The following is a 25,620-nucleotide window of genomic DNA, read 5'->3' as shown; positions in this document are numbered from 1 at the left end:
AGAATACATGTAACGAAAAATTATATCCTAGTTTCGTTGTAGTTCTGTTTCGACCGCTAGATGGCGACTACTTTGCTGTCAAGTGCGAATTGCGTGATTGGTTGGAACTGTTGGATGTTGGAACTTGGAAGAATACAACAAAATGAACATACATAGTACATATTACATAAGAAAGTTGAGAAAGTTCTTCTCATCTTCTGGTTCTGATAAATTGAATTCTGAGGATGAAATTTTCGAAAATTTATCTAAAGCCCTTCTTAGTTCAGGGGAAAAAGTCTTATACTACGAAGTGAGCGGCTGAATGAAATTGTTCACCAGTAAGTTTTTCTATAAATGATAAATTACTACTCTTACAGTTCATTGTAATTTCCTTTCAATTCTGGAGTCTCTACGGTTTCGCGTTAGTGATATCTTTCTCACGCATACAATATCTATTTCGTAAGGTTTATGGGTCAAGTGTTCCGTTATCTACATTAGAATACACTTTATTTGTTAATTACGTTAATGAATAACATTTTGAATTACATGACAAAGAATGGTAGGTATCATTAATCAGCAACACTATCACGTGAAGATATCGAGTGTTTATTTTCTGTATTGATTTGTTGCACGTAGAATATCATTCTCCGTTTTTTTTTTTTTTGGTGTTGAAAATAATAATTTTTGAATGTATCTGTTTCGGTTTATAGGTTTCCGACTGTTGAAACGAAGCATGACTGGTAAGCATTCATTAGACCGTAATATTGTTCGTTTTATTCTCCTAATACACGATCTAATAAAACGCATTTCGCAGGATTATCTCAAAATGCGGCCTCGGTAGAAGACTACAATCTACAAAAAGTATTACTCGTTTCAAAAACAACTCGTTTTGAGGCCGAACAAAATTACTACTCGAATTCAGACGATGCGCATATGCGAGAATTGCTGTTGGAACGAGGCAGTGCGTATTTATTGCGATCCCACGAACAACACAAGAAATTCGAGAAAGAGCTGATCAAATATTTGGAGAAATCCAACGTTGAAGTGAAAATTGTAGACAGGTGAGAATATTCTCAAGCTGTATTTCACATTTTACGTTACGAGCTTTCAAATGATTCGTATCTTATTTCAGGTATGAACGTCCAAAAGAGTTAATAGACTGGGCTGACACAATTATGAGCGTTGGTGGAGATGGCACTTTTCTTATGGCAGCCAATAAGGTAGCTGATCAGTCGAAGCCGGTGTTCGGTTTTAATTCATTCCCGGAGAGATCAACCGGATATCTGTGTCTTCCAAAAGCTTGTTCGGATGAAATTTCTAAAACCATCAATGAAATTAAACAGGTATCTATTCGACTGTATTTCATCAATCGGTATATTACGTTGCGCTTCGTACGTATTATACTATCGCAATTTGAGTAGTTTACGTTGGTATTATCAGTGCACGTAATATTTGCACAAATTTACTGAAAACATGACGTATTGACCATCGTGTTATTTATTATGTAATTTTTAGCGTAGATTCACTTGGGCTTATAGATCACGAATAAAGATTCAAATTCAAGGCAAAAATATCAATACTAAGCCATTCGGTTTACACGATAAATGGTCCAATAGAAGGTAATTATTTTTTTTAAAGCTGTTTATTTTTTAAAAGTTGTATAATATAAAAAAGTTCATGTTTTCAGAACTCACATTGACCAAAATAATTCACCAGATAAGACAAATAAGACAGATGATACATTCGATGTACCATATTTAGCCCTAAATGAGGTATTTAGAATTATTTTAGTGTTATTCGTATTCCGATTGATTGTCTTATTTTGATTGTTTATTTCGATTTGCAGGTTTTCATTGCTGAAAATTCGCCTGCTACAGTATCATATTTAGACGTTTCTGTCGACGACGGCGAATACATAACTACGAAAAGTTCCGGTATGTGTATTTGCACCGGTTCGGGTTCATCGTCGTGGAATTACACGATGAATCGAATTTCCGAAGACGTTGTTCGAAAACTGTTTTCAATCAGCGGTCATAACAACGATAATATCGACGAAATAGTTGAAAAGTACAACTCTTCGTTACGTTTCAATTCCGGTACGTGTGATTTATTATTTTTGATTTGAATGAAATCATTATAATAATTGATTTCATCTTTCTCATTTTCATATTATAGATGACGATAGAATAGATTACACTATTCGAGATATGATACCGATGCCGTGCTGGCCTAAAATGCCCAATTTACCGCCGAAAGCCTTCGCTAAAAAGATCGCTATTCGGTCACAATGTCGTGAAGGAAGTATTGTTATCGATGGCGGATACAGTTATGCGTTCAACGCTGGCGCTACCGTTATTCTGCAAACCGATCCGACGAGAAAGTTGAAAACGATTAGATTAAATGATCCGGTCTTATGCCCAGATGATTGTTGAGTTATAGTTTAGATTTTTTATTGTAATTCATGATACGATATATATATTTTACATTATTTTTAATTTTGAAAATTTATTATAAAAATGATCTACCAGTATAAATAGAAACACGTACACGAAAGTATTTAAATATTGTTTCCTGTATTTGAGTATTTTGTTTTTTTTAAATTGTTTTTTTGAGCTTCCAAATTTTTGAGGAATTACAGTTTTGTTAACATTATGATTTATGAATTGTTGTGTTTTTTTTTGTTGATGCGCATTTTAGTGTGAGTTTAGTTTTTATAATTATGCACCAGCTGTCGCATTTTCGAGTTTGACGTTTATTTAAAGGCTGCTCGATGTTTTCGAAGTTCTAGTTTTTCGAAATATACTCATTTTACTGGTAATACGAGTGATAAAATGTTGAATTGAAGTACGCACTGAGCACTTTGGAGCACATATTATGTGAGCTTACTATTTTTCGCTCATAGATTGAATCATATCTGACAAGAGAGCACTTCAGCGAACTGTATTCGCCACTCAATTTCCTAAATGTTGCGATAAAAAAATGATAATAGAATATTCTGCAAAATATGAATCACACAAAATTGATTAAAAAATCAGAATTTCGGCCACTTTAATCAACAATATGCAATGGTTTTTATCGCATAACCGATGAGATTCCGGCTCTTAAACACACTCGAACTATAATAAAACTGAACCAAAGCAAATCTAGATAAATGATGAATTTTCATCTTCAATGAGCAATTTCAAAAATATTTATTCTAGAAAATAGCATCTGACATTTTATTGGACATTTCGATAAAAATAAAACCACATAAATTATTACTAAAAATGATTACAACAAACTTCACTTCACAACACAGGTACTCAACTTACTATCTATCACAAAATAACGATTCGATTTCAGATTTAGAATATTTCTTTTCAAATATCGAACGAAAAGATGTAATATTGAAAAAAAACTATCGAGTACTTATAATCGGTTTGGGTCTCGTTTTGAAAATAATTTTATTCGTAACGATTGCTTTCACTTTGAACTCAGCGTTCTCATCGTCGATATTTTCACGTTCCATTACCGCTAAAGGTTTATCCAATTTTTGTATTTTACCATTCAATATGTGATGACCTATGGTAACTATCGGTAGAACAGAACCATCCTGAAATTTCAAAATAATTCAGTTGTTGAAAAGTTTACCACTGTGGAATATAATGTACATAGAGAGAGAGACAGACGTATCTTACTTACATCTTGTTTATTGAAGTATAGATCTCCGATGAACTGTGATTCGAAACTTGTACCGGTTCGACATTCTAGATCTCCTTGTAACTCAATAATTGCCCATTGAGCTTCGTTACATTCTTCATCGCTGAATAGGTCAATGAAAATGAATCAGTATAAAAATGTTGACGGGATTAATGAGATAAGACTTGAATACTTACAGCCTCACGAGAATCGGCATTTCGTTTCTTTTGTAGAACTAGTACAGCATAAACACTTCCTTCGCATTTAGTTTACTCCTCGACTTGATCGATTATATTATTTTTTAAAGAAAGAAGAAAGAAAACCACTGAATGAAAATGCAAAAATTTCAAAATTATTCAAAATGTTATCACCATTTCGCGAAAATTAAAAAAATGTAAATAAAAAACGCGCCAAAACACGCTGAAAACTTTTAACAGTGTTACCAGATAAGTGATCAGAAACTCTTTCGCAAATTTTTAATTATTTCTTTTCGAAATTAATTTGCGTTTTATTAATTATAAATTATTATAAATTTCCTAATTCTAAAAAAATTATAAATTTACAATTAATCACGAAAAGTTTACATAAGATCTGAAAGATCAGTTTCAAATTCTGAAAATGGTATACGAAATGTTGGTGAAAGAATAACACTGATTCTTATCTATCTCAAAAAAATTATCAAAAATTGAATCCAAAAAAACACATGGAGAAATTGAAAAAAATACGAATTGATTTTTGGTTTGACGTAAGTTTATCGTATGCATGCAATAAAAAGTAACTTCTACTGAAAAACCATGGTAGATTACTGCCCTACAGATATTTCAAACAATCCATCTTGTCCACACGGTGAGTTTTGAAAAATGCATAGTTTGAAATATTATTTTCAATTTTATTTTCTTCTTTCCTTTTTTCAATTCCAGGACCATCCGTGCTTTTCTGTAAAAAGAATTCATCGAGAAAGTTTTTCGCATGTTCTGCTTATCGAAGTCGAAAGCGATGCCCATTTTTCTTATGGGAAGATGATCTCAAAAAACAAAAGCAAGCAACGAAAAATCTAACAAGTCAATTCGAATTTAGAAAACTGGAAAAGTGAGTCAAAGCTTTAATGTTCTATTTTATTATCACTCTCATTATGATGATAAATATAAAGTGAGGTTTATAAATCTACCAGGTTAACAGAACTACCTAATCAAGATAGAAACTGGTGTCATTGTTGCGAGTTGCTGTTTCCTGCTAAAGAAAAGCTCCAACATAATAAACATAAAACTGAAATCGCATTGAGTGACGAAGTCTTATCTCAACCATCAATGGTAAAAAATCATTGTAAATCATATTTTTTAAAAGTATTCTTTGTAAAAATTATCAATATTTTAAAATATTTTATAGTTATTTACACCAAAAGAAGAATCGAAAGAAGAATCCCAGTACTATTTTTCGGATACCGTTGTTACCACTATTGTAGGATTTTTACGTAATTTAAATGTGACTTCTGTGATATGCTTGGGATGTCCTCGACTTCACGAATACATCCTGAGAAATAATGTGATGAAATCCATGCTTTTGGATATTGATACCAGATATGTAAGTTTATACCTCGTTCATTATACAGTAGGTATCAAATTCTTCGGCAGACTAATGAAATTGAAAAATACGTATTACAGGTAAAATTCTACAATCCAGACGAATTCCAGCCATTCAACATGTTCAATAGTCACGCTTTCGATGTCAATGGTTGGATTAATATCGAACGTTTTGTAACTGATTCAAATAAAATAGCTATTATCGCCGATCCTCCATTTGGCGGTCAAACTGATCCTCTTGCTTATACATTCAAACGTCTCGAATCATTGACGAAAGACAACAACGTAATAGGTAATTATTGTATTGAAAACATTTTTCGAACGATTTTCAGTCCTTTTAACTTTCTCTCATTTTTCAGAATTTTTAATACTTCCTTATTTCATGGAACCATTCGTTTTGAAGAGTTTCCCGAATTTTTCCATGTTGGATTACAAAGTAGTCTACGTTAATCATCGAAAATTTAAAAAACTAGGTAAACTGGAATTCTTAGCTCATCAGTTGAAACTTTTACGTTACTTAGTTCATCTATTTCGTTCATATTTTCAGATTCACTGACTGGGAGTAGTAAATCAGCTGTGAGAATTTTCACCAACGTGGAACCGTCGAAATTCAAATTACCAGAAGACGAGTATAAATATTGTTCCGTTTGTGATCGATGGGTTTGTAAAGAAAATCAGCATTGTGATAAATGCAACGCTTGCACGTCGAAAGTATGTATTTGTAAACTTTTCTACTTTGATTCCATTCTGTATTTTCAAGATTTCAATTTTTTTTAGAATGGGGCTGCTTATAAACATTGCAATTTGTGTGAAAAATGCGTAAAAAATACTTGGAAACATTGCGATATATGTGGATTTTGCAAATTAATAGAACATCGTTGTACTCCTGCGTTGAATAAAAAAGTAAAGGTATTTATTTTTTGAAAAAAATATTAAGCACTGATGGTTTATTTACATGATATATGGTAATCTCTATTCTTGAAATACGTTTTTCAGGAAAATAATATTATTAAAAGAAAAATCAAATCTCCAAAAAAGAAGAAAAACAAGAAGGCCAGAAGAAATCAAAACAATGGTAATCAAGTTTGAAATACTTGATAATATCGTATTTGATGATTTTACTATCGAATAATTACCATAGGACCGCTTTTATGAACATTTATGGTTAAATATTTTATATGAGTGATATTCGGTAGACCATATTCCATCATGATTCCATCATCAGCATCTACTCCGCCTACTTTCCTTACTTCTACGATCATAGCTCGTTTATTTTGTGAATCCAGTAGCAGTACTTGAGCTCCTTTACTCTCATCGGTTCTCGTTTCGAGTATTATTTCGCCATTAGTACGATATTTTGAATTAAATGCTGCGATATAAGCGATAGCCTGATATTCTAAAAATTTCGCAGTACCCGAAGACTCGATTAGTTTATCGAATTCATTACGTAGCCACTGTTTCAATTTCAATTCCAAAGATGTGAAATTTTTATCCCTAGAAGTAAATATTTCTTCAATTACTTGGCTGCATTTTTTTACATCGATTCTCATTTCTTCGTAATTGATTTGTAGTCGTTTCAATAAGAATTCTTTAATCTCCAAGTTAGGAATTGACATATGATCTGGTTTAAGGCTATGACTCAGGTAACCTTGCTCGAAAATATACGTGAATATTTGATCGGTTTGTCGAGTAATGCTGGTCTTCGAATTCGGATCGAACAATTCGTTCAAATAGATTCTTTTCTTGTGTATTTTTTTAATATCTAAATTCAATCTGTCGTATAAGATTATTTTCAGCATATTTTCTCGAATCGTATTTTTATTAATGACTTTATCGATAAATCCTACTTCGTCAAATTTTGGCCTTTTGTAGCTTACAGTCGACGTTTGATTGGAATTGAGAACGTTTGTTTTATCGGTGAAATATTTAGTAACTAAAAACGTGTTGTAAAATGACGACTCCGAAGTTGTCATGTATCCGTTGTATTTTCTCTTAATGATTACTTTTTCGCTTTCGTTAGTATTATATTTTCTATTTAATACCATTAAATCGGTGTCGCTGAATCCTAAGTAAGGGGTGAAAGTGTGATCATCTAAGAAAGCCCATCGATACATTCGTATCCTTTCTTCGTCTCTGGTATATTCATCTTCCATGACTGCGTAATCTGGCGTTTCCTGCACTTCGTTGGTTTTTCCCAAAGGAAGACCGCTTACACCGAAAATGAATCCGAGATAAATATTTTCCACTCCTGTTTCAAATGTTTCGAAAAGTATTCGATCGATGAAACTGTAAACATTACGAACTAGTTTATCCCTATAAAAAATACGTTCGACCAGATAATCGTAATTATCGACTATTACGATTACCGGTTTACGAAAATGAAAATGTAAAAGTCTGGATAAAACGAGTAAACTTTCGGTCGCCTCTTCCAAATCCAATCGTCCTGAGATGGCTTTTTCGATATATGTGATCATAATTTCGGCACGTTTCGATCCAAAGTAAAAATTTCTGTCTGCGTTAATTATCGGTAATATCCATTTATAATTTTGGTAACATTTTTGCGCTCGAGTCATGATACGTTTGAGTATTACTTCTCCGGTTATATTTCTTTCTGCGGGTGGATCTATCTTTAAATCTAAACGTATCACTTCGTACCTCGATAAATGTTTCTGTAATAGTTTTTTCGATCCTGAAATCTTCCTGTTTATGAAAAATTTATAAGCCGAAGTGTGTCTGTAGTGTTTTCTTTGATGCGTGCTGTTCAGTTCGGCTTGCGCGAAGAAATGTATCATGTTTGCCAGGGTGGTTTTACCGAAACCTCTCGGAGCTGTGATGTAGAATAAATTGAAGCAGTATTTATTGAAGATGTTTTGTATTAGGAGTGATTTATCTATGAAATATTTCTGTCTGCTTAATTTGATATAGGATTGTATGAATGGACTGTCTTCGATAGATTTCGAGTACGCTGCTGCTGGGTTTCTAAATTCCACGAATATGGTGAAAATTAAACAACATAGTTTTGTTTTGTCGATTATCCGAACCATTGTGAAAGTTTTTTGATCGAATTGACGGAAGGGTTTTTTGTGGATGAAATTCTCGAATCCTTTTCCTAAAAATACGATTGTTGAATTTAACACTTACTCAAAAACTAGTGATTTTAGTCCAGTGGTTGTAATATAAAAGCCAATGAATACATTTCAACGATGTATTATTCTTTTGTATCATTTTTAAAAACATTTAATCGCGTTATTGAAACGTTTACATCGTGAAATTCGCTTATTAATTTTGAAAGTTTTGATCTTTTCGTATTCGGAGGTCTTACGGTTGTGAAAATTTTTCGATAAAATTTCGATATGAATTATCAATAAGGAAAGCTATATGTATGGATAAAGGGTACCTAATGAATTCTTCCTATTCGTTATTAATTCGTTATTATCGGATGACGATTACGTCATTATTAAGTAGGTATCTTATATTACGTAACTTTTACGTCTTCGAGAAAGTTTCTTGTGTACCTATCTTAAATTTCATTCATCGATTAAAGGCCTAAAGGATATTTTTATAAATAAATTGAGTTAGGTGTGCATATGGAATATTTTATGACGATTCTAATGTCTCGCTCTTTTGAGCAATGCCTTTAGAATCATCGGTATGGTGTCCAAATTGCACCGTGTAAATTAGGTTGCCTAACTAGACCTAATTGAAAATTTGAAGAGGAAGGTAAAGAGCATTGAATGAAGCTTGATTTCAGAATTGGAGTCTAGTAAGGTAGATGGGAGGAGGGGATTCTACTCACTCTTGCATAGCTGAAAAAATTGATTCAAGTTGAAAAATTATATGAAAGAATTGAGTTAGAAAATTGGTGAAAAATTTCGTTTCAAATTTAAGGAATAAAATGTTGAAAATTTTGTATTTTTTAGTTGAAAAATTCAGAATTGAGATATGTTTTTATTACTCTTTAGCTCACTAGAATAATTTCATTGCTGAACGTGCGAAATTGAAACAAAAAAAAAAATAAAACCTAGTACTTCTAGACTTTCCATTCCTTCGTAATTTTTTGAATAAAAGAAATTCAGTAATTTGATTTTTTAAAGAACTTTTCGATGCTTTGCGATACATTATAAAATACCTACCTATGATATTTTTTGTTCAATTTTAAAAAAATAAAATGATCTCTAATGAATGATTTTTTTTTTCATTTTGCAGGTTAACGGAATTCATTTTATTGCTTCTTTCAAATGTGCCAAAACTGAGATGTGAATTTACGTCGATTTCTTGAGGTGAGTAAAAAATTAGGGTCCTATGGGTCATGTCTTTTGTTTTGTCGAAGGCATTAAGTTCCGGAATATTTTTTGTATACGATTTTTTAGTGCCCCACCAGCCTTGCAATTGAAAAAAAAAATGTGGAAAAATTTCTGAAATTATAGTATGCAAATTGTCGATTTCTTCTAATTCTAGGTCACCGATCACTTGATTTAAACATTTATAATGTTGTTGGATTCGACTCCTCGGTATTATCAGTTTGACTTTACGAAAACAAAAGTGAGTGATTTGAAAGACCAGATTTTGAAAAATGGCAGAATTTTCTTCAAAAAAAGGAAATCTTGAAAAAAAAAGTTTAAATTTGTTTGTATGTCAAAGTCAAGCCCCCGAAATCGATTACAACCACTTTCTAGCGGACTTGAAGTTTTCAGAAGAAAATCAATTTTTTCTAGTTAGGTACTCAAAATCACTCCAGAAGACGTTGTAATTGACTTTGGCTGCTGAAAATTTAATCCTGTCATAAAATTGCTATTTTGAATTAATTGAGATGAGCGAATTCGAATTTGGATTGAAAGAATTTTTTTGCAAATTTTAAATTTTTGTCTCGAGATTTACTCTTTTTTTTACAGAAAATTAATATGTACATAATACTAATTAATTAATAATTAGGTACTTATTTTCGCCATTTTTTAAATTCGTCAAAAAATCGAAAAATCAATCTCAGCATTTCAAAATAAGGTTTTGAGGTGTGAGTGACATATTTTTTCAGTGAGCCAAAATTCAGCTCAATTGAAATTAACAGATTGTAAAGATTTCCCTCATGAAAATGTTTTATTCCAGTAGTTAGTCTCTTATCGTGCTCATTTGAGGCCCATTGTCGATAATACTGAAAAAAATGTATTTTAGATCCCAAACTTTTCAACGAAAAAAATCTCATTGGTAAATCTTGAAATATTCGACCGACGAGGAAACCTCTTGAGGTGTCCAACTCCGATTTGAACGGGACTGCGATTTTTGGAAAGAGCATAGTCTGAATCCCTCATAACCAAAATGTCAGCTTCCCAAATTGATTTTACGACTTTTAGCAAATTTTTGAAAATTCAAAAAATAAAAATTGATTATTTTCGGCGATTCGTTTTTTTTTTTTTAATATGTTTGTTTAGTAAAAATGATCACAATTTGTCCAAAAACTAACTCCAACTCCCTCAATCCGAATTTTATCATTTCGAGCCATTCTGGAGCCTCCAGAACGATTTTCGATTTCTCCAGAACGTTCGAAAATTTATTCGGGCAGCTAAAAATCGAGTTGTGGCTTATTCTCGATCTATTTTGAGAGATTATCCACATTTCAGCTGATCTCCATGGTGGAAACCTCGTGGGTGTTTTTTAACCAGCAATTTTCCTGATATCACTAAAAATATGCTGTTCAAAAAAACTCACCAGAGGTGTCCGTATGAAAATCTCAAGTATGAAATAGTTCAAGAATAAGTCTAGAACTCGATTTTTTGCAACATAAATTGATCTTCACGCCTCCTGGAGAAATTTTAAAATTTTCGAGAAATCGAAAACCGTGCTGGAGACTCCAGAATGGCTCGAGATAGTGATATTCAAATTTGATGGGTTGATTTTAGCCAAGATACAGACATATGTGCAAAATTTCAAAAAATTCCCTGCGAACAGAAAGTTTTTGATTTTTTGAATTTTTTCCCTCATGAACAGAATAAAATATACCTACTTGTGATTTTTATTTGGAAATCGAACAGAATTTAGATGACCCCTTTAAATAGGTCGGGAATAAGGCACAGTTCGACTTTCAGCAGCCTATCCTAATTTTCACACCTTCTGGAAAAGTTGAAAATCGTATTGGAGACTCCGGAATGACTGGAAATGGCGAAATTCTGTCCGAGGGAGTTGAATATTCGTTTCAGAACCAATTGGGCAATTGCCATCATTTTTTACAAAAAAAAAGTTGATATTTTTTTTTAAAATCATTAATTGCTAAAAATGGTTATTTTGGAGTTTTTGAAAATTCACCAAAAATGAGAAAATCAGTTTGGGCAGTTGGAATAAAATTTTTCGAAATTTTATGGCATTTTTTTTTCAAAATGTAGGCCATGAAAGTAGTTTTTTTTTCAATCATGTTGCAAGAGAGCCTAAAAAAATAATAGAAATAACTATACAAATATCATTTTAAAGAATTTGGGTTTCTAAAAAATACTGTTTTTCCGCTGAAATCAAAATTGAACTTTTCTAGTGTCTTTGTTCAATTTTTGAGTAATTTATTCTGAAAAATTTTCAACTCCAACGTTTTTTAACAACGTTTCAGCCAAAAAAGTAGGGGAAATCGATGCCTGCATGTTCAAAAAGTCCCCTCGTCAAAGTGAATAGGTATTTTTTCACCATGACTATAATGAATTATTTTATATTTTTTTCAGATCAGCAAAACTTCTGTGGCAGCATCTATTCTTGCTAGAAAATCAGTATACCTATCACCATGGAATCAGAAATCATTCGCATTGAAGGAAAAAAGAAGTGAGGAACAGTGAAATAAATTTATTTATGGTAAAAACGCGTTCTATTTTACTCGAGTACATAGTTCATAATTAGAACTACTTCAGTCATATCATAATGCTAATAAAAAATATTAGATATGAAAAAGTGCCGAACCAAAAATATTTCTTACTAAATATCAATTCAGATTACCGTTTTATTGCCTTATACGTCTAGTTTAATTTACTTTCAGTTCAATGTTTCTTTTCCTTCGATAAAGTACTCCAATTCTACGGTAATAATAAACTAGTTGTTGATAAGAAAAAGCGAGGTTAAGTCGCACTTCGTCCGTACAAATAAAAATTTGAATTACTATACCTACTTCTAGACAAAAACTTGATATTTGCTTCTGGTCTACACATTTCGTAAATAAGAAAATAAACAAACCTATACATAGATTCGATCTCCCCATATACTAAAAACATCGTCAACTTTGTAACTGTCTGGTTGTCGTACTCGTATAGCAAATCGTTTCTATAAATCAATTAAAAAATCGCGATTTCTTATCGATTCTTACGAATCGTCTGATCGTAAAGGGTAATTATATTCGTATTAAGAATACGCGTTTTTGATAGAACTAGTTTATCAAAAACCGACGACGACGATGAGACATTTGCCATCATCGTCATCTTCAACTTTTATTTTTATCGTCTCTTTGCATTAACAAGTCTCCTATAGTCGATTCGGGTTTTTCGGGGCTATTTTCATCACGTTGTTGCTGAAAACCGATCTCGGGTATTTTTACAAATCGTAACGATGCTCCTGCAGTTACGTAAATATAACCTTGAAAAAATACACATTTTTTTTCACTCATTCGTCGCCGTATGGCTTCATTTTTCAAGTAAATATGAAAAATACTTAAGCTCCGCCAGGAAGGGGAATATAGTGCGGTGTTTTACGAATGATTACGATATGACCTTATAAACGCAGCTAAACCAAACACCGACAGTACAGATGCGCTGATTTCTTCAATATCATTAACGTATTTACAGTGTCAAGGTGTGAAAAATTTTTTAATGTGAATTTTTCGTACGAGTTGTCGAATTGAGCTTTAAAACTATGGATATTCCGTTAGGTAGACGTAATGCTATACCTATTTTGTATACTAGAGGAACCCATTATGATGTTGGATTCGACGTGGTAAGTGATTAAATTTTTTTAACGGTGAAATTATTGCGGAGGTTTTGTCGAATTGGTTTTAAAATTTGGTGTATATTTTTAAATACTTGGAGTGGCGTGGATTGTAATCTAGAAGTGTTAATCTTTATGTAAACATGTTGTTGACGATTTTATTTATGTAGGCGTTTATATCTAAATTTTTATCGAAAGTGAAAACGTAGGATTTGCGAATGGTCTTCGATGTGTTTCAAAATATCTGTAGATATTTAATTGAATAATGTACTTATTTTAATTTTTTTTCTTTTTTTGAATCGGAATTTGAATCAACCAAGTTTGTAATTTAGATCGACGATTCTGTTCTATACCAACCGATTTCAGAAACCAAATCAAGATCCAGTTACATGGCAAAATAACGCGATAATTTCAGCAGAAAATGATTCCCAAACATTCATGTTAATCTGCCTCGAGGCATTATGTCGAAATAAAAATAATTTTTCAAATTATATCAACAGCAATGCAAAAAAAAATAATCAGTACGTGTAAAAATAACTCGAATTCTTCAAACAGATATTTTCTGCGAATAAAAATCACGATTACTAACGAACGTGCCAAAAAAACAATTTCGCAATACTCACCGCAGTCACTAATCAGAAAAAAAATTTATGCCTCAAAGAAAATTGGTGAAAAAAAAAATCAATAAAAAATGCATAATAATTAATCCTCAAAATAACTATAACCGCGCTAACGAATGCCTTGTTCAAACATGTTGACGCCAGTTACTTACCTTCTTTAACTCGTATCATTTATTATGTTAATTTTTTTCCCCATAACGTGAAACAACTATAGACATAGTCTGTAGTAAACATGTACCTGTGATCGAGTTGTGATATCCATTGATAAAATTCTAACTCGGCGTCAAGTATTTAATTAATCACGACGTCTGTTTTAACGATTTTATAGTTCTGTTACTAAGATAATATCGCGACTGAAGAATGCTACTTTTTATACGAATTTATCCCCAGGATACGTAAAATAACGTAATGCTCAGGTAGATATTGGTAGACACAAAGTTGCACGTGATTTATACCACTAGACTGGTGAAGTGCAAGGTTACGAGTTTATTTTCAAGCTTATAAAATATATATTTATCGATATCTTCGTATTTGAAAAAAAGAACAACTCGAAAACTACCGCAAGTGCATAATGATGAATAAGATGTTGCATCGAAGAATTCATCTAATTCCATTCGCAGATCATAAATGACTTATGGTAGATAATTATTTCATTCAGTCGTCCGAAGACGTATTGCGCTCGACTAACGAGATTAATTATACTGAAACGAATCAAACGTTTGTTTATTTCATATTATTATAATTGACGAATTAGTTTGTAATTTGATGATTGCATCCAGCACACATTGTAATTGAAATCAGAGAGGAAAAAAACTTGGCGAAAAACCACATTCTGTTAGGGTTAGTTGTACCAAGGTCATCATAGTATACCTATAGATAGGTTACAGATATGGATACTTTTGTTTGGACGAAATAATCAGGAAGTCCATTACAGAAACTCGTTTTATAAAACAAATTAAAGGATGACACATATTAATAGGTATAAGTTGTCTACGACGAATTTATATATTCAAAGGATGCGCTTTTTTTTTACATATCGTCCAGCTGCCTATTATGGCCTTAACACGTTAATAACCTCTGTTGAGGCCGATACAATTTAAATATTCATATTTTGCTCATAATAACGTATATGTAATCCACACAAAGAAGCGATGAAACCTTAAAAATACACTACGATGAGCGAAAGGTCTCGAGAAATTAAATTAATCAGGGTTGAAATTGAAATTGAAATATACGTATAGACGTATAAATACTGTAAAGTTCTGCGAAATGATTATCAAGTACTTACCACTGTAGTAATTATCTTATTAAGGAGTAATGTATTGATGAATTTAGTACATAGATCGTCATCTTGTTTCTTTATTTTTACAGGGTAGGACGTTCAAGGGGATAATACAAGACTATGTTCAACATAATAGTCAGCTGAATAACGAATACATTCCGTTACACGAGACAGAAAAAGGCAAGAAAGTGTACGAAGATATATTAAAATGTTGTAATCTAAATTATCCGCAGTATGTGAGAGAAATCCAAGGCACTGCTGATGGATCCGATGTTCCTTTTTATAAAGTAAGATAATGGGAAATATTACCTATTTAAACGTGTGTTAAAGTTAGCTGATTTACCATTAAAATTACTTAGGTATACTTATTTACCTATTAATCATTAAAATAGTATAATGCAACTTGCTTCTTTATGTTTATAGTTATTATTGCTGCATATCGGACACATTATTCCAGTCGTTCTAGGAATTGATTGCGGCAACGAAAACACCTGTGGATGTTCGTCAGTGTGCTGCAATGAACCAGCACAAGTAATTGATTACTTACAGCTTTGGTGATTATTAGCGTAGGATACTGAGAAAGATTTTTCAAAATACGAAGGGAGGATCGTAGATACCTTAGGTCATTAGGTGATGAAAAAAAAATTGTCTTGAAAAAGAAACATTTTATTCTCAAAGTTTGAGAAAAGAATTTGAAGTTGTTGAATAAATTTTCTCGTTAGCTATTTTAGAAGGAAAGTTATTAGGAATGGAACACTTCTTTGTTTGGGGATGGGAAGGAGGAAGGAGGTGTCGTAATATATGTTCCATATACAGGGTGTTAAATAAAGCGTGGGCAATAATTTCACTGTAGATGCAACTCGAGTAGACGAACAAAAAATGTTATTATGATAAGTTGCCTATCTTGTAAAATGAAGGCGTTACGTGCTCCGCAAAACTGGAAATTTACTAATTTTGAAAAATTCATCAAAAATAAGAAAACTCGAGTGGACGAACAAAAAAAGTTATCATGACCAATTGCCTATCTTCAAAATTGAAGGGGCAAACCTGATTCAAAATTTCCAAACTTCGAGTGCCCCAAATTTGAATTTTGAAATTGTGCTTGCCCCTTCAATTTTGAAGATAGGCAATTGGTCATAATAATTTTTTTTTGTTTGTCCACTCGAGTACTATGGGTAAGAGGCATCATTTGAATGATTCAAACATCTTCTTATTTTTGATGAATTTTTCAAAATTGGTAAATTTTAGTTCAAAAATGGGGTACGCAGAAGACGGTAAGAAAATGTTTGAATCATTCAAAGGATGCTCTTTAACCCATAGTACTTGAGTGGACGAACAAAAAAAGTTATTATGACCAATTGCCTATCTTCAAAATTGAAGGGGCAAGCACGATTTCAAAATTCAAATTTGGGGCAGTCGAAGTTTGAAAATTTTGAATCAGGTTTGCCCCTTCAATTTTGAAGATAGACAATTGGTCATGATAACTTTTTTTGTTCGTCCACTCGAGTACTATGGGTTAGGTGCATCACTTAAATGATTCAAACGTTTTCTTATTTTTGATGAATTTTTCAAAATTGACAAATTTCCAGTTTTGCGGAGCACGTAGCGCCTTCATTTTACAAGATAGGCAACTTATCATAATAACGATTTTTGTTCGTCTACTCGAGTTGCATCTATTGTGGAATTATTGCCCACGCTTTATTTAACACCCTGTATGTACAATGCTGTTGACGAGAAAACCCTTCGATAATTCCGTAGAGGATTTTGCTAATTTTTTTTTTTCTGGAACATGAGAACCTATTGATCGTTCAATCGAACAATTTAATGTCCTGCAGCCGAACTTGTGCTCAGTTACTTTTATAGTAACGACGATGTCACTAAAAGTTCCTAAAAGTAATTTTTGGAAAAGAAAAAAAAAACTTTCAAAAATTCAATTTTATCAAATCTTGGCTTTATTGCTTGAAGAAAAAAAGAAAGAACATTAATATGAAACAAATTAAATCATTTGTGTTATAGTTACATTTTTTTCATTTTTTTCCCCTCACTGGCTACATCCCTCTCAGCTAAAATTATCAAAGTTTCGCTTTCTACCAAAAACATTGAAAAGTCCAACCTTTTGTCAAAATGTCAAAAATAGTTTAAAATGGTCGTCTTTCTGCAAAAAATTGTCAAAAGTCACACTTTTTCGTCAATAATCGCCAGAAAGACTTATTTTGTGCTAAAATTTTCAGAACTGCTTATTGCCATTTTTTTTTTACCAAAAATTAATAAACCTTCCGTCTTTTTTGCTAAAAATTGATGAAAAATTAATTTTTTTCGTCAAAAATCTGTAGAAAGCCCCACATTTTGCTTGAATGATGAAAGTATTACTTCCAAAAAAAATTGCCATTGGTAAAAATTTACTTCTTTTGTCAAAGTTGCCAAAAAGTCTCGTTTTTGCCAAAAATTGCTTACCTAACATTTTTGATTTTTGGCAAAAAAAATTTCAAATAGTCCAAAGAAAAAGTCTGATATTTGTTTTGAAAAATTGGCCAAACCCAAAAGTCATATTTTTTCACAGAAACTGCTAAGATGCCCCATATTTCAGTGGAATTTCCAAAAATGCTATCTTTTTCTCCCGAAAATGGTCTTCTGGTATGCTCTCACTTTTTTGACATAAAATGCTACAAAGCATCTTTGTTTACAACCAAAAATTTGTTTTTCTTTTACAAAAATTTCTTATCAGCAGCCTCATTTTTTTGATAAAAAAATTGCGATTTTTTTTACCAAAAATCATGCTGAAATTTTTCAAGTTTTGATTTCAAACAAAAATAACAAAAGGTTTTTGCCTTTTATCAAAGTTGACAAAAATTAATTTTTTTTGGCAAACAATTCGCCCAGAAAGTTTTACTTTTTTTCTAAAAATTGCCAAAGTCTAGTTTTCTCAGTTTTGCCTTATCTTTTTTTTGCCCAGAAATCTCGCTTTTTGGCCAAAATACTTAGTTTTTGTTCTTTTGCCAATGTTGCTATTTTTTTTTTTTTTTTTTTTTTTTTTTTATAAAATAATTCTCCAAAATAGGTAGCAAAAAAATGTCATACATATGAAAACTACTTCAGTCTTTACGGTTGCTTCCAACCATCTTATGCTGCTTTGAAAATTGGCGGGGGGCGGGGAGAGGTGTTAGCATAATATAAACTTCTCAAAGATGATTGATTAGGTATTTGTATAAAAATAGTTAATTTGAATTAATTTCCAGGCGATACTCGGCCATACAGAAGATGCTTACGCGGATTCTCTGAGCCATTTCTATTTCGTCTCAGCTCATATAATTTGCGACGAACCTCAAGGCAAATGGAAAGTATCAGAAGAACGTTTCGTATCTCTTTGCTATGCTGGCCATTTGCCTGGTTTTACCATGAGTTACAATTACGACGGACTTGTATATTCCATAAATGTAATCTACGCTAAAGAACTATTCGCTCCTAAAACACGTTAGTATAGTAAATTTTTGAAATTTTATCCGCATCTGTCATAAATTGAAATTTTTAACGAAGGAATTTTACGTTGTTTTTTTTTTACAGCTGAGTTTTTCCTATGCCGAGCTTTACTGACGGCGAAAAATGTCACTGATGTGGAAAACATATTGAAAGATAAAGGATGTGGTTCTGCTGAAGGATTCAGCGTAAACGTTACTTTTCTGGATGAACCCGGCGAACGATTGTTTTATAATTTTGAAGTTGGAGCGTCTACTTTGTCTACAGACGAATCGATTTTGAATAAATTAGTAGTCAAGCCTGGCGATTACTCTTTCCACTGCAATAAGTAAGTTTGCTCATATTAAAGAACCTACTTACCTATTCAGTTTTTTACAAAATGATTTGAATTTTTTCTGTTCGTGTTTTTCAGGTACTTAAGATTAAAAGTTCCTGAAGTTGGTGGACTTATTGTAGAAAGTAGTGATTCGAGGCAGCGTGTTTTTGATAAGTATAAAGCTCCTAAAACGAAAAAGGAGGTGATTCATTTGCTAAGTCATCAAGAAGAAGACAATTTTACCATTTTTCGCGATTATAATTACAACGATCCGAAAGCGAGAGAACCCATAGCTACAATTGCGATAGGTAGGATTTGTCTTATATGTGTCTAATTCGCATCAATATAAAAGACCTAGAAGCTCACATTATAATATTCGTTGAATTTTCAGGTATTTTCGATTTGATTAAAAGGACGTGGAGCGTATATGCTGATAAACCGGAAGAAAATGAGCCTATGTTTATTTTACCTTTGACAACAAAACGAGATAAATAATATTTAACTCTGTGCGAAGGCATGAATTAAAGAGATTTCCGAAAGAAGAGATTTCATGTATTTACCTTTAGCCTTGTACCATACTATATATTTATTTATTATAAAAGAAATAAGTATTATTTACTTTTGGTAGACATTTTTATGACGCAAATAAAAACTATAATAAATACATAATTATTTTTTGCTAACTTCTTGGAAAAAATCTCGATGATGGTCATTAAGATTAAAAAATATTAAGATAAAGTGGATCTGATTATTGAGAAAGAAAGTATAAGCGTGTGATTTGCACCAGACTTTTGCAGATTTGCAAGTTGTTTTCATGTAACTATTGAACGGGGAGCAGTTTTGCAGCACTTGAATTTTTTATTTTATTTTTTGAAGTACCTATTTTCGGGAAAAATGAGGTGGTTTTTTAATTTTTCATCTTTATTAGTGCTTCTCAATTTCGGAATGTTAAATCGAAGCTGTGAAGGTATGTTTACATGCAGCATGAAAATAATAATTTACTTGCAGGCTACAGAAGTCCATATGAGACCTAAAAGGGTGTAGTAATAGGACTTTCTATTTTGATTCGAATCAAAATAGCTCCAAGAAAATAAATAGAGTTCGAAAATCCTACGGAAGCTGTAATTCATTCACGTCCATGCAATTTGAACATTCGTGGGTTGAGTCCTCAAATTTTGAAAACTTTGTCCCTCTGAATTTTCATTCAAAGCAAAATATAAGCGAGAAATATTTTACAGAACTTTTTCGTTACATAAAAATAACGTCAGCTTAGCTAACGTTGCATCTTATTTATGCAGATAGGTATACGTTGATCCCTCCTCCATACTTTTTCTTACCCATCCACTTAACTTTTCTTCATAGAAATATTTTTTTAGTCGTAGTAAATATTTTATTTTTCGATTTGAATAGGTAACGATAATAAAAGTAAGTGCATTACGACTTTTAAACATTTTATTGCGGGAAATTTAAACATCTGAAAGGGAAATTGAGATTTATTCGCAGGTAGGCTAATCACATTTCTTATCAGAGCGGAGAAACAGAAAGCGAAAGTACAGTTGGGCAGGGCAAATATTTCATTCTTACCGCTCCGAGGGTTATTAAACTAGTTTCTACGATAGTATGATAGTTATAATTATCGAATATTAAGATACGTCACACATCTTTGAAATTTTCCAGCCATGTCGACTAAAAGAATTTTGGTTTATGGAGGCAAAGGAGCCCTAGGAAGTGTTTGCGTTGATACCTTTAAAGCACAGAAATGGGTATGTATTTTGCTCGGCTACTTTTAATTAGGTTTTAGAATATAAAATAATGATTTATCGCCTGTTCTCGATGCAGTGGGTCGGAAATATTGATTCCAAAGCGAATGACATTGCTGATGTTAATATCGTTGTCGACAGCAAGAGTGATCTACTGGAACAGGTTTGTATTTCTGGTATTATATTGGAAATTTCATGGGAAACAAGTTCATATTGTATTTTTTCATTTTAGGAAAAATCGGTCATAGATCAATTACAATCATCGTTGGGCGGAGATAAGGTCGACGCCATTATTTGTGTTGCCGGTGGTTGGGCTGGTGGAAATGCTTCGTCGAAAGGTACCATTTTCAGATTTTGTTCGTTTACAAAACGTTCGTTTTTTCCTTGGTATTTATAGGTAATCTGTATTTAATAGATTTTGTTAAAAATTGCGACCTAACTTACAAACAAAGTGCCATTACTTCTGTGATTGCATCTTCCATTGCCGCCAAACTGTTGAAGACTGGCGGATTATTAACATTCACTGGTTCGGCCGCCGCTCTTGATCCTACTCCAGGTAGGCTTCATTCAAAGAGAATAATAATTCGAAAAATCGGATTATTTGAATAATAATTCACGTATTATTTCAGGCATGATTGGCTATGGCATGTTCAAAGCATCGGTTCATCATCTGACTAAATCCTTGGGTGCTTCTAATAGTGGATTACCTGCTGAAAGTACAGTCGTAGCTCTTCTACCGATTACTTTAGATACGCCTATGAATCGTAAATTCATGCCGACTGCTAACTTTGCCTCATGGACACCCTTGGATTACGTATCTAGGTAAAAATTGAACTATTGTTTTTTCTAGTGACCATTGTAGGTAATGTGTTTCTCATTTACTGTTTTTTTTTCAGTTTGCTGGTGAAATGGTGCAATAATGAATCGAGACCTCCTACTGGTAGTTTGGTGAAACTTGAAACTGAAAATAATCAAACTCAGACTAAAATCGTGTAATGATTTTTCTTCTCAAGAGTGTTATACCGAAATGATCTGCTTTCTTATGCTGTGGACCAATGCGTGCAATATTTTGTTTAATGCTTCGAAGGAATCTTTTTTTCATATATTGCATATCGTTATATTCAAATGAATATTATTGTAAACTGTGACAATAATACGTTTAAGTACTACTTATCCCATTACTGTTCCTTGATTATTCTTAATAAAGAGTATTCAGATATCTTCCTGCAGTAGCTTTATTGCCCTTTGACGTCTCTAATGAAAAAACACATCTCTATCACTATTGATTATTTCACTGATAAGATTCAACGTAGAATTATACCGACGATAAAATAAATTAAATTTTTTTTTTCATTTTACCACGTCATAAACATGCTAAAAAAAAGAGTAATCATTCGATGTATTTATTAAGGATAAAAGAACAAATATACAAAAAAAAAACTCATAAAATAAATACACATAAACGGATCTATAAAGCATTAAATTTCAAACTTCGAAAAACATAATATCACAAAAAACATATTTTATGGAAAGATGGGTCACTTGTATCTTTCCCAATTGCTACCATCTTCAGGTAAAAGACCATTAGTAACTAGTAAAATAACATCAACAACCCACCAAATTCCTACTCCTCCTATGGTCAACAATTTCCCAACACCTGTACCAGTTTGACCCAGACTGAAACGATCTACACCGAAGAACCCAAGTAAAATACTGAATAACAAAGTTGTCAGGAAATAGTATCCTCCGTATCTACAAATGAAAAAAAATTAACAATGATAACCAAGCAATAGAAAATTTTCAACAAATAGAAATTCCATACTTTATGCAAGGAACTCCAGCTCGATAAAAAGTTCCGTTTCCATAGCATTCTATTCCTTTCAATACTTCACATTTAACACTGGTTCTTTCAACGTCTTCATAACGGTAACTTCCATACTGAAATTTTCGGACATGTCTTAATTAAAAGTGAATGGAGTGATTGGTAGATTACTTTGAATGGATGAATATTCACCTTCCAACAACCATGACCAGCTTCATCGCGAGCTGTTTTATTGCCTTTCCAATCAACGGGATCTTGGCAGTCGAGAAATTCCATAGGCCTGGAATATCAATGATGAAACATAAGTAAACGTTTGGCGATTTTGCAGATAATAATAAATCAACTTACAAAAAAGAACATAGCACTTTTGGACCACGAGGGTTGAATTTTTCATTCGAATTCTCTGGTTCTTTGTTATAATACGATAAAGAATTTGCTCGTTTGCTAGCAACGCCTTTGGATTCTGCTTCAACTCCTATGGAAATTATTGTGAGGATGACACCGGAAAATAACCAAATCTTTGACGATTTCATTGTAACGCCAACATATCATATTTTCAGTACATTTATGACGAGCTATCGCACTTCTTTTTTGAATTTATGATAAATTATGCACTCAGAGTAAAATATCATGAAAAAAATTCAATAAACTTGCTTGAAAACATTACGTTTTTCCCGAATTTCGATGAAGAACAGTGAAAAACTTGGAAAATAGATCAAAATTGGAAAATGAAAATTTTTTTTAAAAATTGGAGATAAGATAATTAGTTTGTTTACAAACAATTGTAACAAATTCTGGATAACACATCAAAATCATCACAAAATGCCTAAAAATTCATTATCGAAAGCCCTCGATTTGATAATTTTAAGAATATTTATCCAGTTATTTACCTGTGAGATCCTAGGATAATAGAAAAACATGGAAAATACTCGAATCTCCTTTCTGTTCTGTCTTGTTTGACGATTTTCTTTCGTTTTTCTGAATAGAAAATATTCGAATACGATGGAGTTTTCTCGAAATCTGCAATTTAGTATATATAGCGCTGAGGTTCGCCGAATGGGCATAGTTTCTTGGTTAAAGCGATCATTGAAGCGACATTGTCAGTGTGATAAAATCTCCTAAGTTTTTCTCAATTTCAACTCGAAGTGAGTCAATTTGTGCGTTCAAGTGCTAATTTATCGTGTTTTGTGCTCTGCTACCTTAGTTCGTGATTGTCGTTGAGTGATTTATTAGTGAAAACGATCTGAAAGGTGAGTACATACGTTGTATTTGGACTGTATTCTCTTTGTATATTGTGTAATATATTCAGTACCTCTAACTTATTTTTGTTACTGTTGTAGATGTCTTTGGTTCCTTACTTGGTTCGTGATCTTTTGAACGATCCGATCTCTGACGGATACTACAGCCCTATCGGTCGATTGTACGATCAACATTTTGGCGGAGGGCTATTTAATGATGATTTGTTCATCAATCGTCCAGCTCTGTATAACTACTTGAACCAGGTACCCAGATTGAGATTCGAAGATTCTGGTGCTACTGTGTCTGACGATAAGAATCAGTTCAAGGTAATTATTCATGATCTTCTATATGTTAGCTGCGTTTTACAATGTACATATTATCAACAAGATATTAACGTTTATTTTGTGTTCACTTACAGGTCAATCTAGATGTGCAACAATTTAAACCGAACGAAGTGAACGTTAAAGTAGTCGACGATTATTTGGTCGTGGATGGTAAACACGAGGAAAAACGAGACAAACACGGTTTCATCTCCCGTCAGTTCACTCGTCGTTACAAATTGCCGGAAGATGTGATCCCGGATAATATTTCCAGTAGCATTTCGTCCGATGGAATTCTATCTATTTCTGCTCCGAAGAAATCTAAAGCCATTGATGGTGGTAACGAGCGTCAAATTCCTATTGTTCAGACAAACACCCCTGCGTTGAAACAACAACAAGAGAATGCCGAAGCGAAGTAGAAATTTTGTGGGCATAATTCGTGAAGTTCGATGTTTGGAGCTGATCGTTTGTTATTGTATACTAATGTAAATTAACGTAGTTCTTAATCGGTCCTTGACTAGCATTTATTCTGATTATAGTTGATAGATTGTACTTATGGGCAATTTATGACTTTATGTAACGTAAGACTGATTTTTGTATTGTCCATAGTCGTGTTTATTGGATATTATCAGGTTATTTCATTAAATAAATTACACACTTAATCGATTCAGTGTTTTGTTTTTCATTCAAAATGAACTGAGAACTGAGAAGTAATGCGAATTGTGTGGAACGGAATGGAGTGTTTCATTTTTGATTTTAGGAAGCTGAGTTTCGTTGTTGATAAGAAGGGTTTCAGAGGGTCAAATCAGATCCCTTGTCAACGGATCATATAATCTTGAATCTTGATGGAATGATGGACTTGCTTAGGTACTTTCAGATGTTACGAAATTTTTGGAATTTGAAAAATCAAAAATACCGCCTTTTTTCTTATCAATGATACAATGAATACTCTAGCGCTGAAAAATAACACTGAATTATATAAGAAAGCTACCGAAACACCGGGCGCTTGTGTTTTTCGCATCTTCGTACGTTCATTTCTAATCAGTGAATCGTGTTTTATGATAACATTTTCGGTGCCGAATAATTTCAATCGAATTGTAACCTAAAATACTATTTCTAGTCATGTTGAATTCGGTGAATCAAATTTGGAAATGTAGATCATTGTTCACCGGCTCTCTACCGTCAAAACTGAGTAAGTCGTGTTTCCCATTACTCGACAAGAAATGCTTCAGTACCGCGAAATTCGAAGAATTAGCTGATAACACATTGGATTCCCTTCATGAATACTTCGAAGACCTATTCGAAAAATACGACAAAGCGTCGGATTCTGATATCATGCTCAGCAGTGGAGTCCTGACTGTGAATTTCGGCTCTAAAAATGGAACCTATGTAATCAATAAGCAAACTCCTAATCTACAGATTTGGCTGAGTTCACCATCAAGTGGCCCCAAGAGGTACGATTATCATGAAAAGCTAGACGCTTGGATTTATCGTCACGATAATCAATCGCTTCATCATTTACTGCAACACGAAGTATCGAATATTTTCGGCGCAGATGTGAATTTCTTCTCGTGTAGACACAGTGGATCTGCACTCGAGTGTTAGA

The 25,620-nt window shown here is 32.7% G+C and overlaps 8 protein-coding genes across 12 annotated transcripts; 6 read left to right on the top strand and 2 right to left on the bottom strand.

The window, feature by feature from the left end:
• The first annotated feature begins 139 nt into the window (after positions 1-139).
• On the top strand, positions 140-2,642 carry Nadk2 (NAD kinase 2, mitochondrial). 2 transcript variants are annotated; one of them, XM_065362472.1, is made up of 8 exons: positions 140-317; positions 690-719; positions 794-1,040; positions 1,112-1,322; positions 1,495-1,598; positions 1,667-1,751; positions 1,826-2,075; positions 2,155-2,642. In XM_065362472.1, exons 1-8 carry the CDS (start codon positions 302-304, stop codon positions 2,409-2,411), a joined length of 1,200 nt encoding a protein of 399 aa, XP_065218544.1. In that variant the 5' UTR covers positions 140-301; the 3' UTR covers positions 2,412-2,642. The 2 variants fall into 2 exon arrangements, with proteins under 2 accessions (XP_065218544.1, XP_065218543.1); XM_065362471.1 differs by lacking the exon at positions 140-317 and adding an exon at positions 352-538.
• Positions 2,643-3,151: 509 nt separating this feature from the next.
• On the bottom strand, positions 3,152-4,059 carry LOC135844316 (chromosome transmission fidelity protein 8 homolog). The gene is made up of 3 exons (XM_065362478.1): positions 3,855-4,059; positions 3,661-3,781; positions 3,152-3,571 (listed from the first exon to the last, which is right to left on the bottom strand). The coding sequence occupies exons 1-3, from the start codon at positions 3,872-3,874 to the stop codon at positions 3,377-3,379; spliced, it is 336 nt and encodes a 111-aa protein (XP_065218550.1). The 5' UTR covers positions 3,875-4,059; the 3' UTR covers positions 3,152-3,376.
• A 259-nt stretch (positions 4,060-4,318) lies between these two features.
• LOC135844309 (rRNA N6-adenosine-methyltransferase ZCCHC4) lies at positions 4,319-15,262 on the top strand. 4 transcript variants are annotated; one of them, XM_065362470.1, is made up of 12 exons: positions 4,319-4,503; positions 4,578-4,746; positions 4,829-4,967; positions 5,044-5,238; positions 5,319-5,529; positions 5,597-5,710; positions 5,785-5,948; positions 6,015-6,140; positions 6,234-6,312; positions 9,444-9,517; positions 11,936-12,032; positions 15,173-15,262. In XM_065362470.1, exons 1-10 carry the CDS (start codon positions 4,452-4,454, stop codon positions 9,446-9,448), a joined length of 1,254 nt encoding a protein of 417 aa, XP_065218542.1. In that variant the 5' UTR covers positions 4,319-4,451; the 3' UTR covers positions 9,449-9,517; positions 11,936-12,032; positions 15,173-15,262. The 4 variants fall into 4 exon arrangements, with proteins under 4 accessions (XP_065218542.1, XP_065218540.1, XP_065218541.1 ...); XM_065362469.1 differs by having other exon boundaries at positions 4,320-4,503; positions 6,015-6,146; XM_065362468.1 differs by lacking the exons at positions 9,444-9,517; positions 11,936-12,032; positions 15,173-15,262 and having other exon boundaries at positions 6,234-6,756.
• On the top strand, positions 13,110-19,368 carry tan (C45 family peptidase tan). The gene is made up of 7 exons (XM_065363673.1): positions 13,110-13,190; positions 15,173-15,370; positions 15,507-15,614; positions 18,320-18,554; positions 18,645-18,885; positions 18,970-19,181; positions 19,265-19,368. Exons 1-7 carry the CDS (start codon positions 13,110-13,112, stop codon positions 19,366-19,368), a joined length of 1,179 nt encoding a protein of 392 aa, XP_065219745.1.
• Positions 19,369-19,662: 294 nt separating this feature from the next.
• Positions 19,663-21,854, top strand: Dhpr (dihydropteridine reductase). The gene is made up of 7 exons (XM_065362474.1): positions 19,663-19,840; positions 20,551-20,636; positions 20,713-20,796; positions 20,866-20,971; positions 21,049-21,189; positions 21,263-21,455; positions 21,530-21,854. The coding sequence occupies exons 1-7, from the start codon at positions 19,768-19,770 to the stop codon at positions 21,627-21,629; spliced, it is 783 nt and encodes a 260-aa protein (XP_065218546.1). The 5' UTR covers positions 19,663-19,767; the 3' UTR covers positions 21,630-21,854.
• Positions 21,855-22,020: 166 nt separating this feature from the next.
• On the bottom strand, positions 22,021-23,200 carry amrt (amaretto). Its single transcript, XM_065362475.1, has 4 exons — positions 22,804-23,200; positions 22,648-22,735; positions 22,456-22,571; positions 22,021-22,385 (listed from the first exon to the last, which is right to left on the bottom strand). The coding sequence occupies exons 1-4, from the start codon at positions 22,986-22,988 to the stop codon at positions 22,172-22,174; spliced, it is 603 nt and encodes a 200-aa protein (XP_065218547.1). The 5' UTR covers positions 22,989-23,200; the 3' UTR covers positions 22,021-22,171.
• A 191-nt stretch (positions 23,201-23,391) lies between these two features.
• LOC135844314 (protein lethal(2)essential for life-like) lies at positions 23,392-24,680 on the top strand. The gene is made up of 3 exons (XM_065362476.1): positions 23,392-23,705; positions 23,796-24,020; positions 24,113-24,680. The coding sequence occupies exons 2-3, from the start codon at positions 23,796-23,798 to the stop codon at positions 24,431-24,433; spliced, it is 546 nt and encodes a 181-aa protein (XP_065218548.1). The 5' UTR covers positions 23,392-23,705; the 3' UTR covers positions 24,434-24,680.
• Positions 24,681-25,136: 456 nt separating this feature from the next.
• fh (frataxin) lies at positions 25,137-25,619 on the top strand. Its single transcript, XM_065363672.1, has one exon. The coding sequence runs from the start codon at positions 25,137-25,139 to the stop codon at positions 25,617-25,619; it is 483 nt and encodes a 160-aa protein (XP_065219744.1).
• Position 25,620: the final 1 nt, after the last annotated feature.

The sequence above is a fragment of the Planococcus citri genome, chromosome 4 (assembly GCF_950023065.1).
Source record: "Planococcus citri chromosome 4, ihPlaCitr1.1, whole genome shotgun sequence".
In the NCBI taxonomy this organism is placed as follows: Eukaryota; Metazoa; Arthropoda; class Insecta; order Hemiptera; family Pseudococcidae; genus Planococcus; species Planococcus citri.
Note: the sequence above shows the minus strand (reverse complement) of the source record. Positions and strands in the feature narration are given on the sequence as shown.

Excerpts from the sequence above, each read along its gene's own strand:
- tan (XM_065363673.1), top strand. The coding sequence starts at position 13,110 with ATGGATATTCCGTTAGGTAGACGTAATGCTATACCTATTTTGTATACT. Across the intron at positions 15,615-18,319 it reads GCTGCAATGAACCAGCACAA|GCGATACTCGGCCATACAGA; the intron begins GTAATTGATTAC and ends ATTAATTTCCAG. Across the intron at positions 18,886-18,969 it reads TACTCTTTCCACTGCAATAA|GTACTTAAGATTAAAAGTTC; the intron begins GTAAGTTTGCTC and ends CGTGTTTTTCAG.
- LOC135844316 (XM_065362478.1), bottom strand. The coding sequence starts at position 3,874 with ATGCCGATTCTCGTGAGGCT. Across the intron at positions 3,782-3,854 it reads ATGCCGATTCTCGTGAGGCT|CGATGAAGAATGTAACGAAG; the intron begins GTAAGTATTCAA and ends TGACCTATTCAG. Across the intron at positions 3,572-3,660 it reads TATACTTCAATAAACAAGAT|GATGGTTCTGTTCTACCGAT; the intron begins GTAAGTAAGATA and ends TTGAAATTTCAG.
- LOC135844309 (XM_065362467.1), top strand. The coding sequence starts at position 4,452 with ATGGTAGATTACTGCCCTACAGATATTTCAAACAATCCATCTTGTCCA. Across the intron at positions 4,504-4,577 it reads CAATCCATCTTGTCCACACG|GACCATCCGTGCTTTTCTGT; the intron begins GTGAGTTTTGAA and ends TTTCAATTCCAG. Across the intron at positions 4,968-5,043 it reads TCTTATCTCAACCATCAATG|TTATTTACACCAAAAGAAGA; the intron begins GTAAAAAATCAT and ends AATATTTTATAG.
- amrt (XM_065362475.1), bottom strand. The coding sequence starts at position 22,988 with ATGAAATCGTCAAAGATTTGGTTATTTTCCGGTGTCATCCTCACAATA. Across the intron at positions 22,736-22,803 it reads AAAGTGCTATGTTCTTTTTT|GCCTATGGAATTTCTCGACT; the intron begins GTAAGTTGATTT and ends TTGATATTCCAG. Across the intron at positions 22,386-22,455 it reads GCTGGAGTTCCTTGCATAAA|ATACGGAGGATACTATTTCC; the intron begins GTATGGAATTTC and ends TTTCATTTGTAG.
- LOC135844314 (XM_065362476.1), top strand. The coding sequence starts at position 23,796 with ATGTCTTTGGTTCCTTACTTGGTTCGTGATCTTTTGAACGATCCGATC. Across the intron at positions 24,021-24,112 it reads ACGATAAGAATCAGTTCAAG|GTCAATCTAGATGTGCAACA; the intron begins GTAATTATTCAT and ends GTTCACTTACAG.
- fh (XM_065363672.1), top strand. The coding sequence starts at position 25,137 with ATGTTGAATTCGGTGAATCAAATTTGGAAATGTAGATCATTGTTCACC.
- Nadk2 (XM_065362471.1), top strand. The coding sequence starts at position 505 with ATGAATAACATTTTGAATTACATGACAAAGAATG. Across the intron at positions 720-793 it reads GTTGAAACGAAGCATGACTG|GATTATCTCAAAATGCGGCC; the intron begins GTAAGCATTCAT and ends CGCATTTCGCAG. Across the intron at positions 1,041-1,111 it reads GAAGTGAAAATTGTAGACAG|GTATGAACGTCCAAAAGAGT; the intron begins GTGAGAATATTC and ends ATCTTATTTCAG.
- Dhpr (XM_065362474.1), top strand. The coding sequence starts at position 19,768 with ATGAGGTGGTTTTTTAATTTTTCATCTTTATTAGTGCTTCTCAATTTC. Across the intron at positions 20,797-20,865 it reads AGAGTGATCTACTGGAACAG|GAAAAATCGGTCATAGATCA; the intron begins GTTTGTATTTCT and ends TTTTCATTTTAG. Across the intron at positions 21,190-21,262 it reads CGCTCTTGATCCTACTCCAG|GCATGATTGGCTATGGCATG; the intron begins GTAGGCTTCATT and ends GTATTATTTCAG.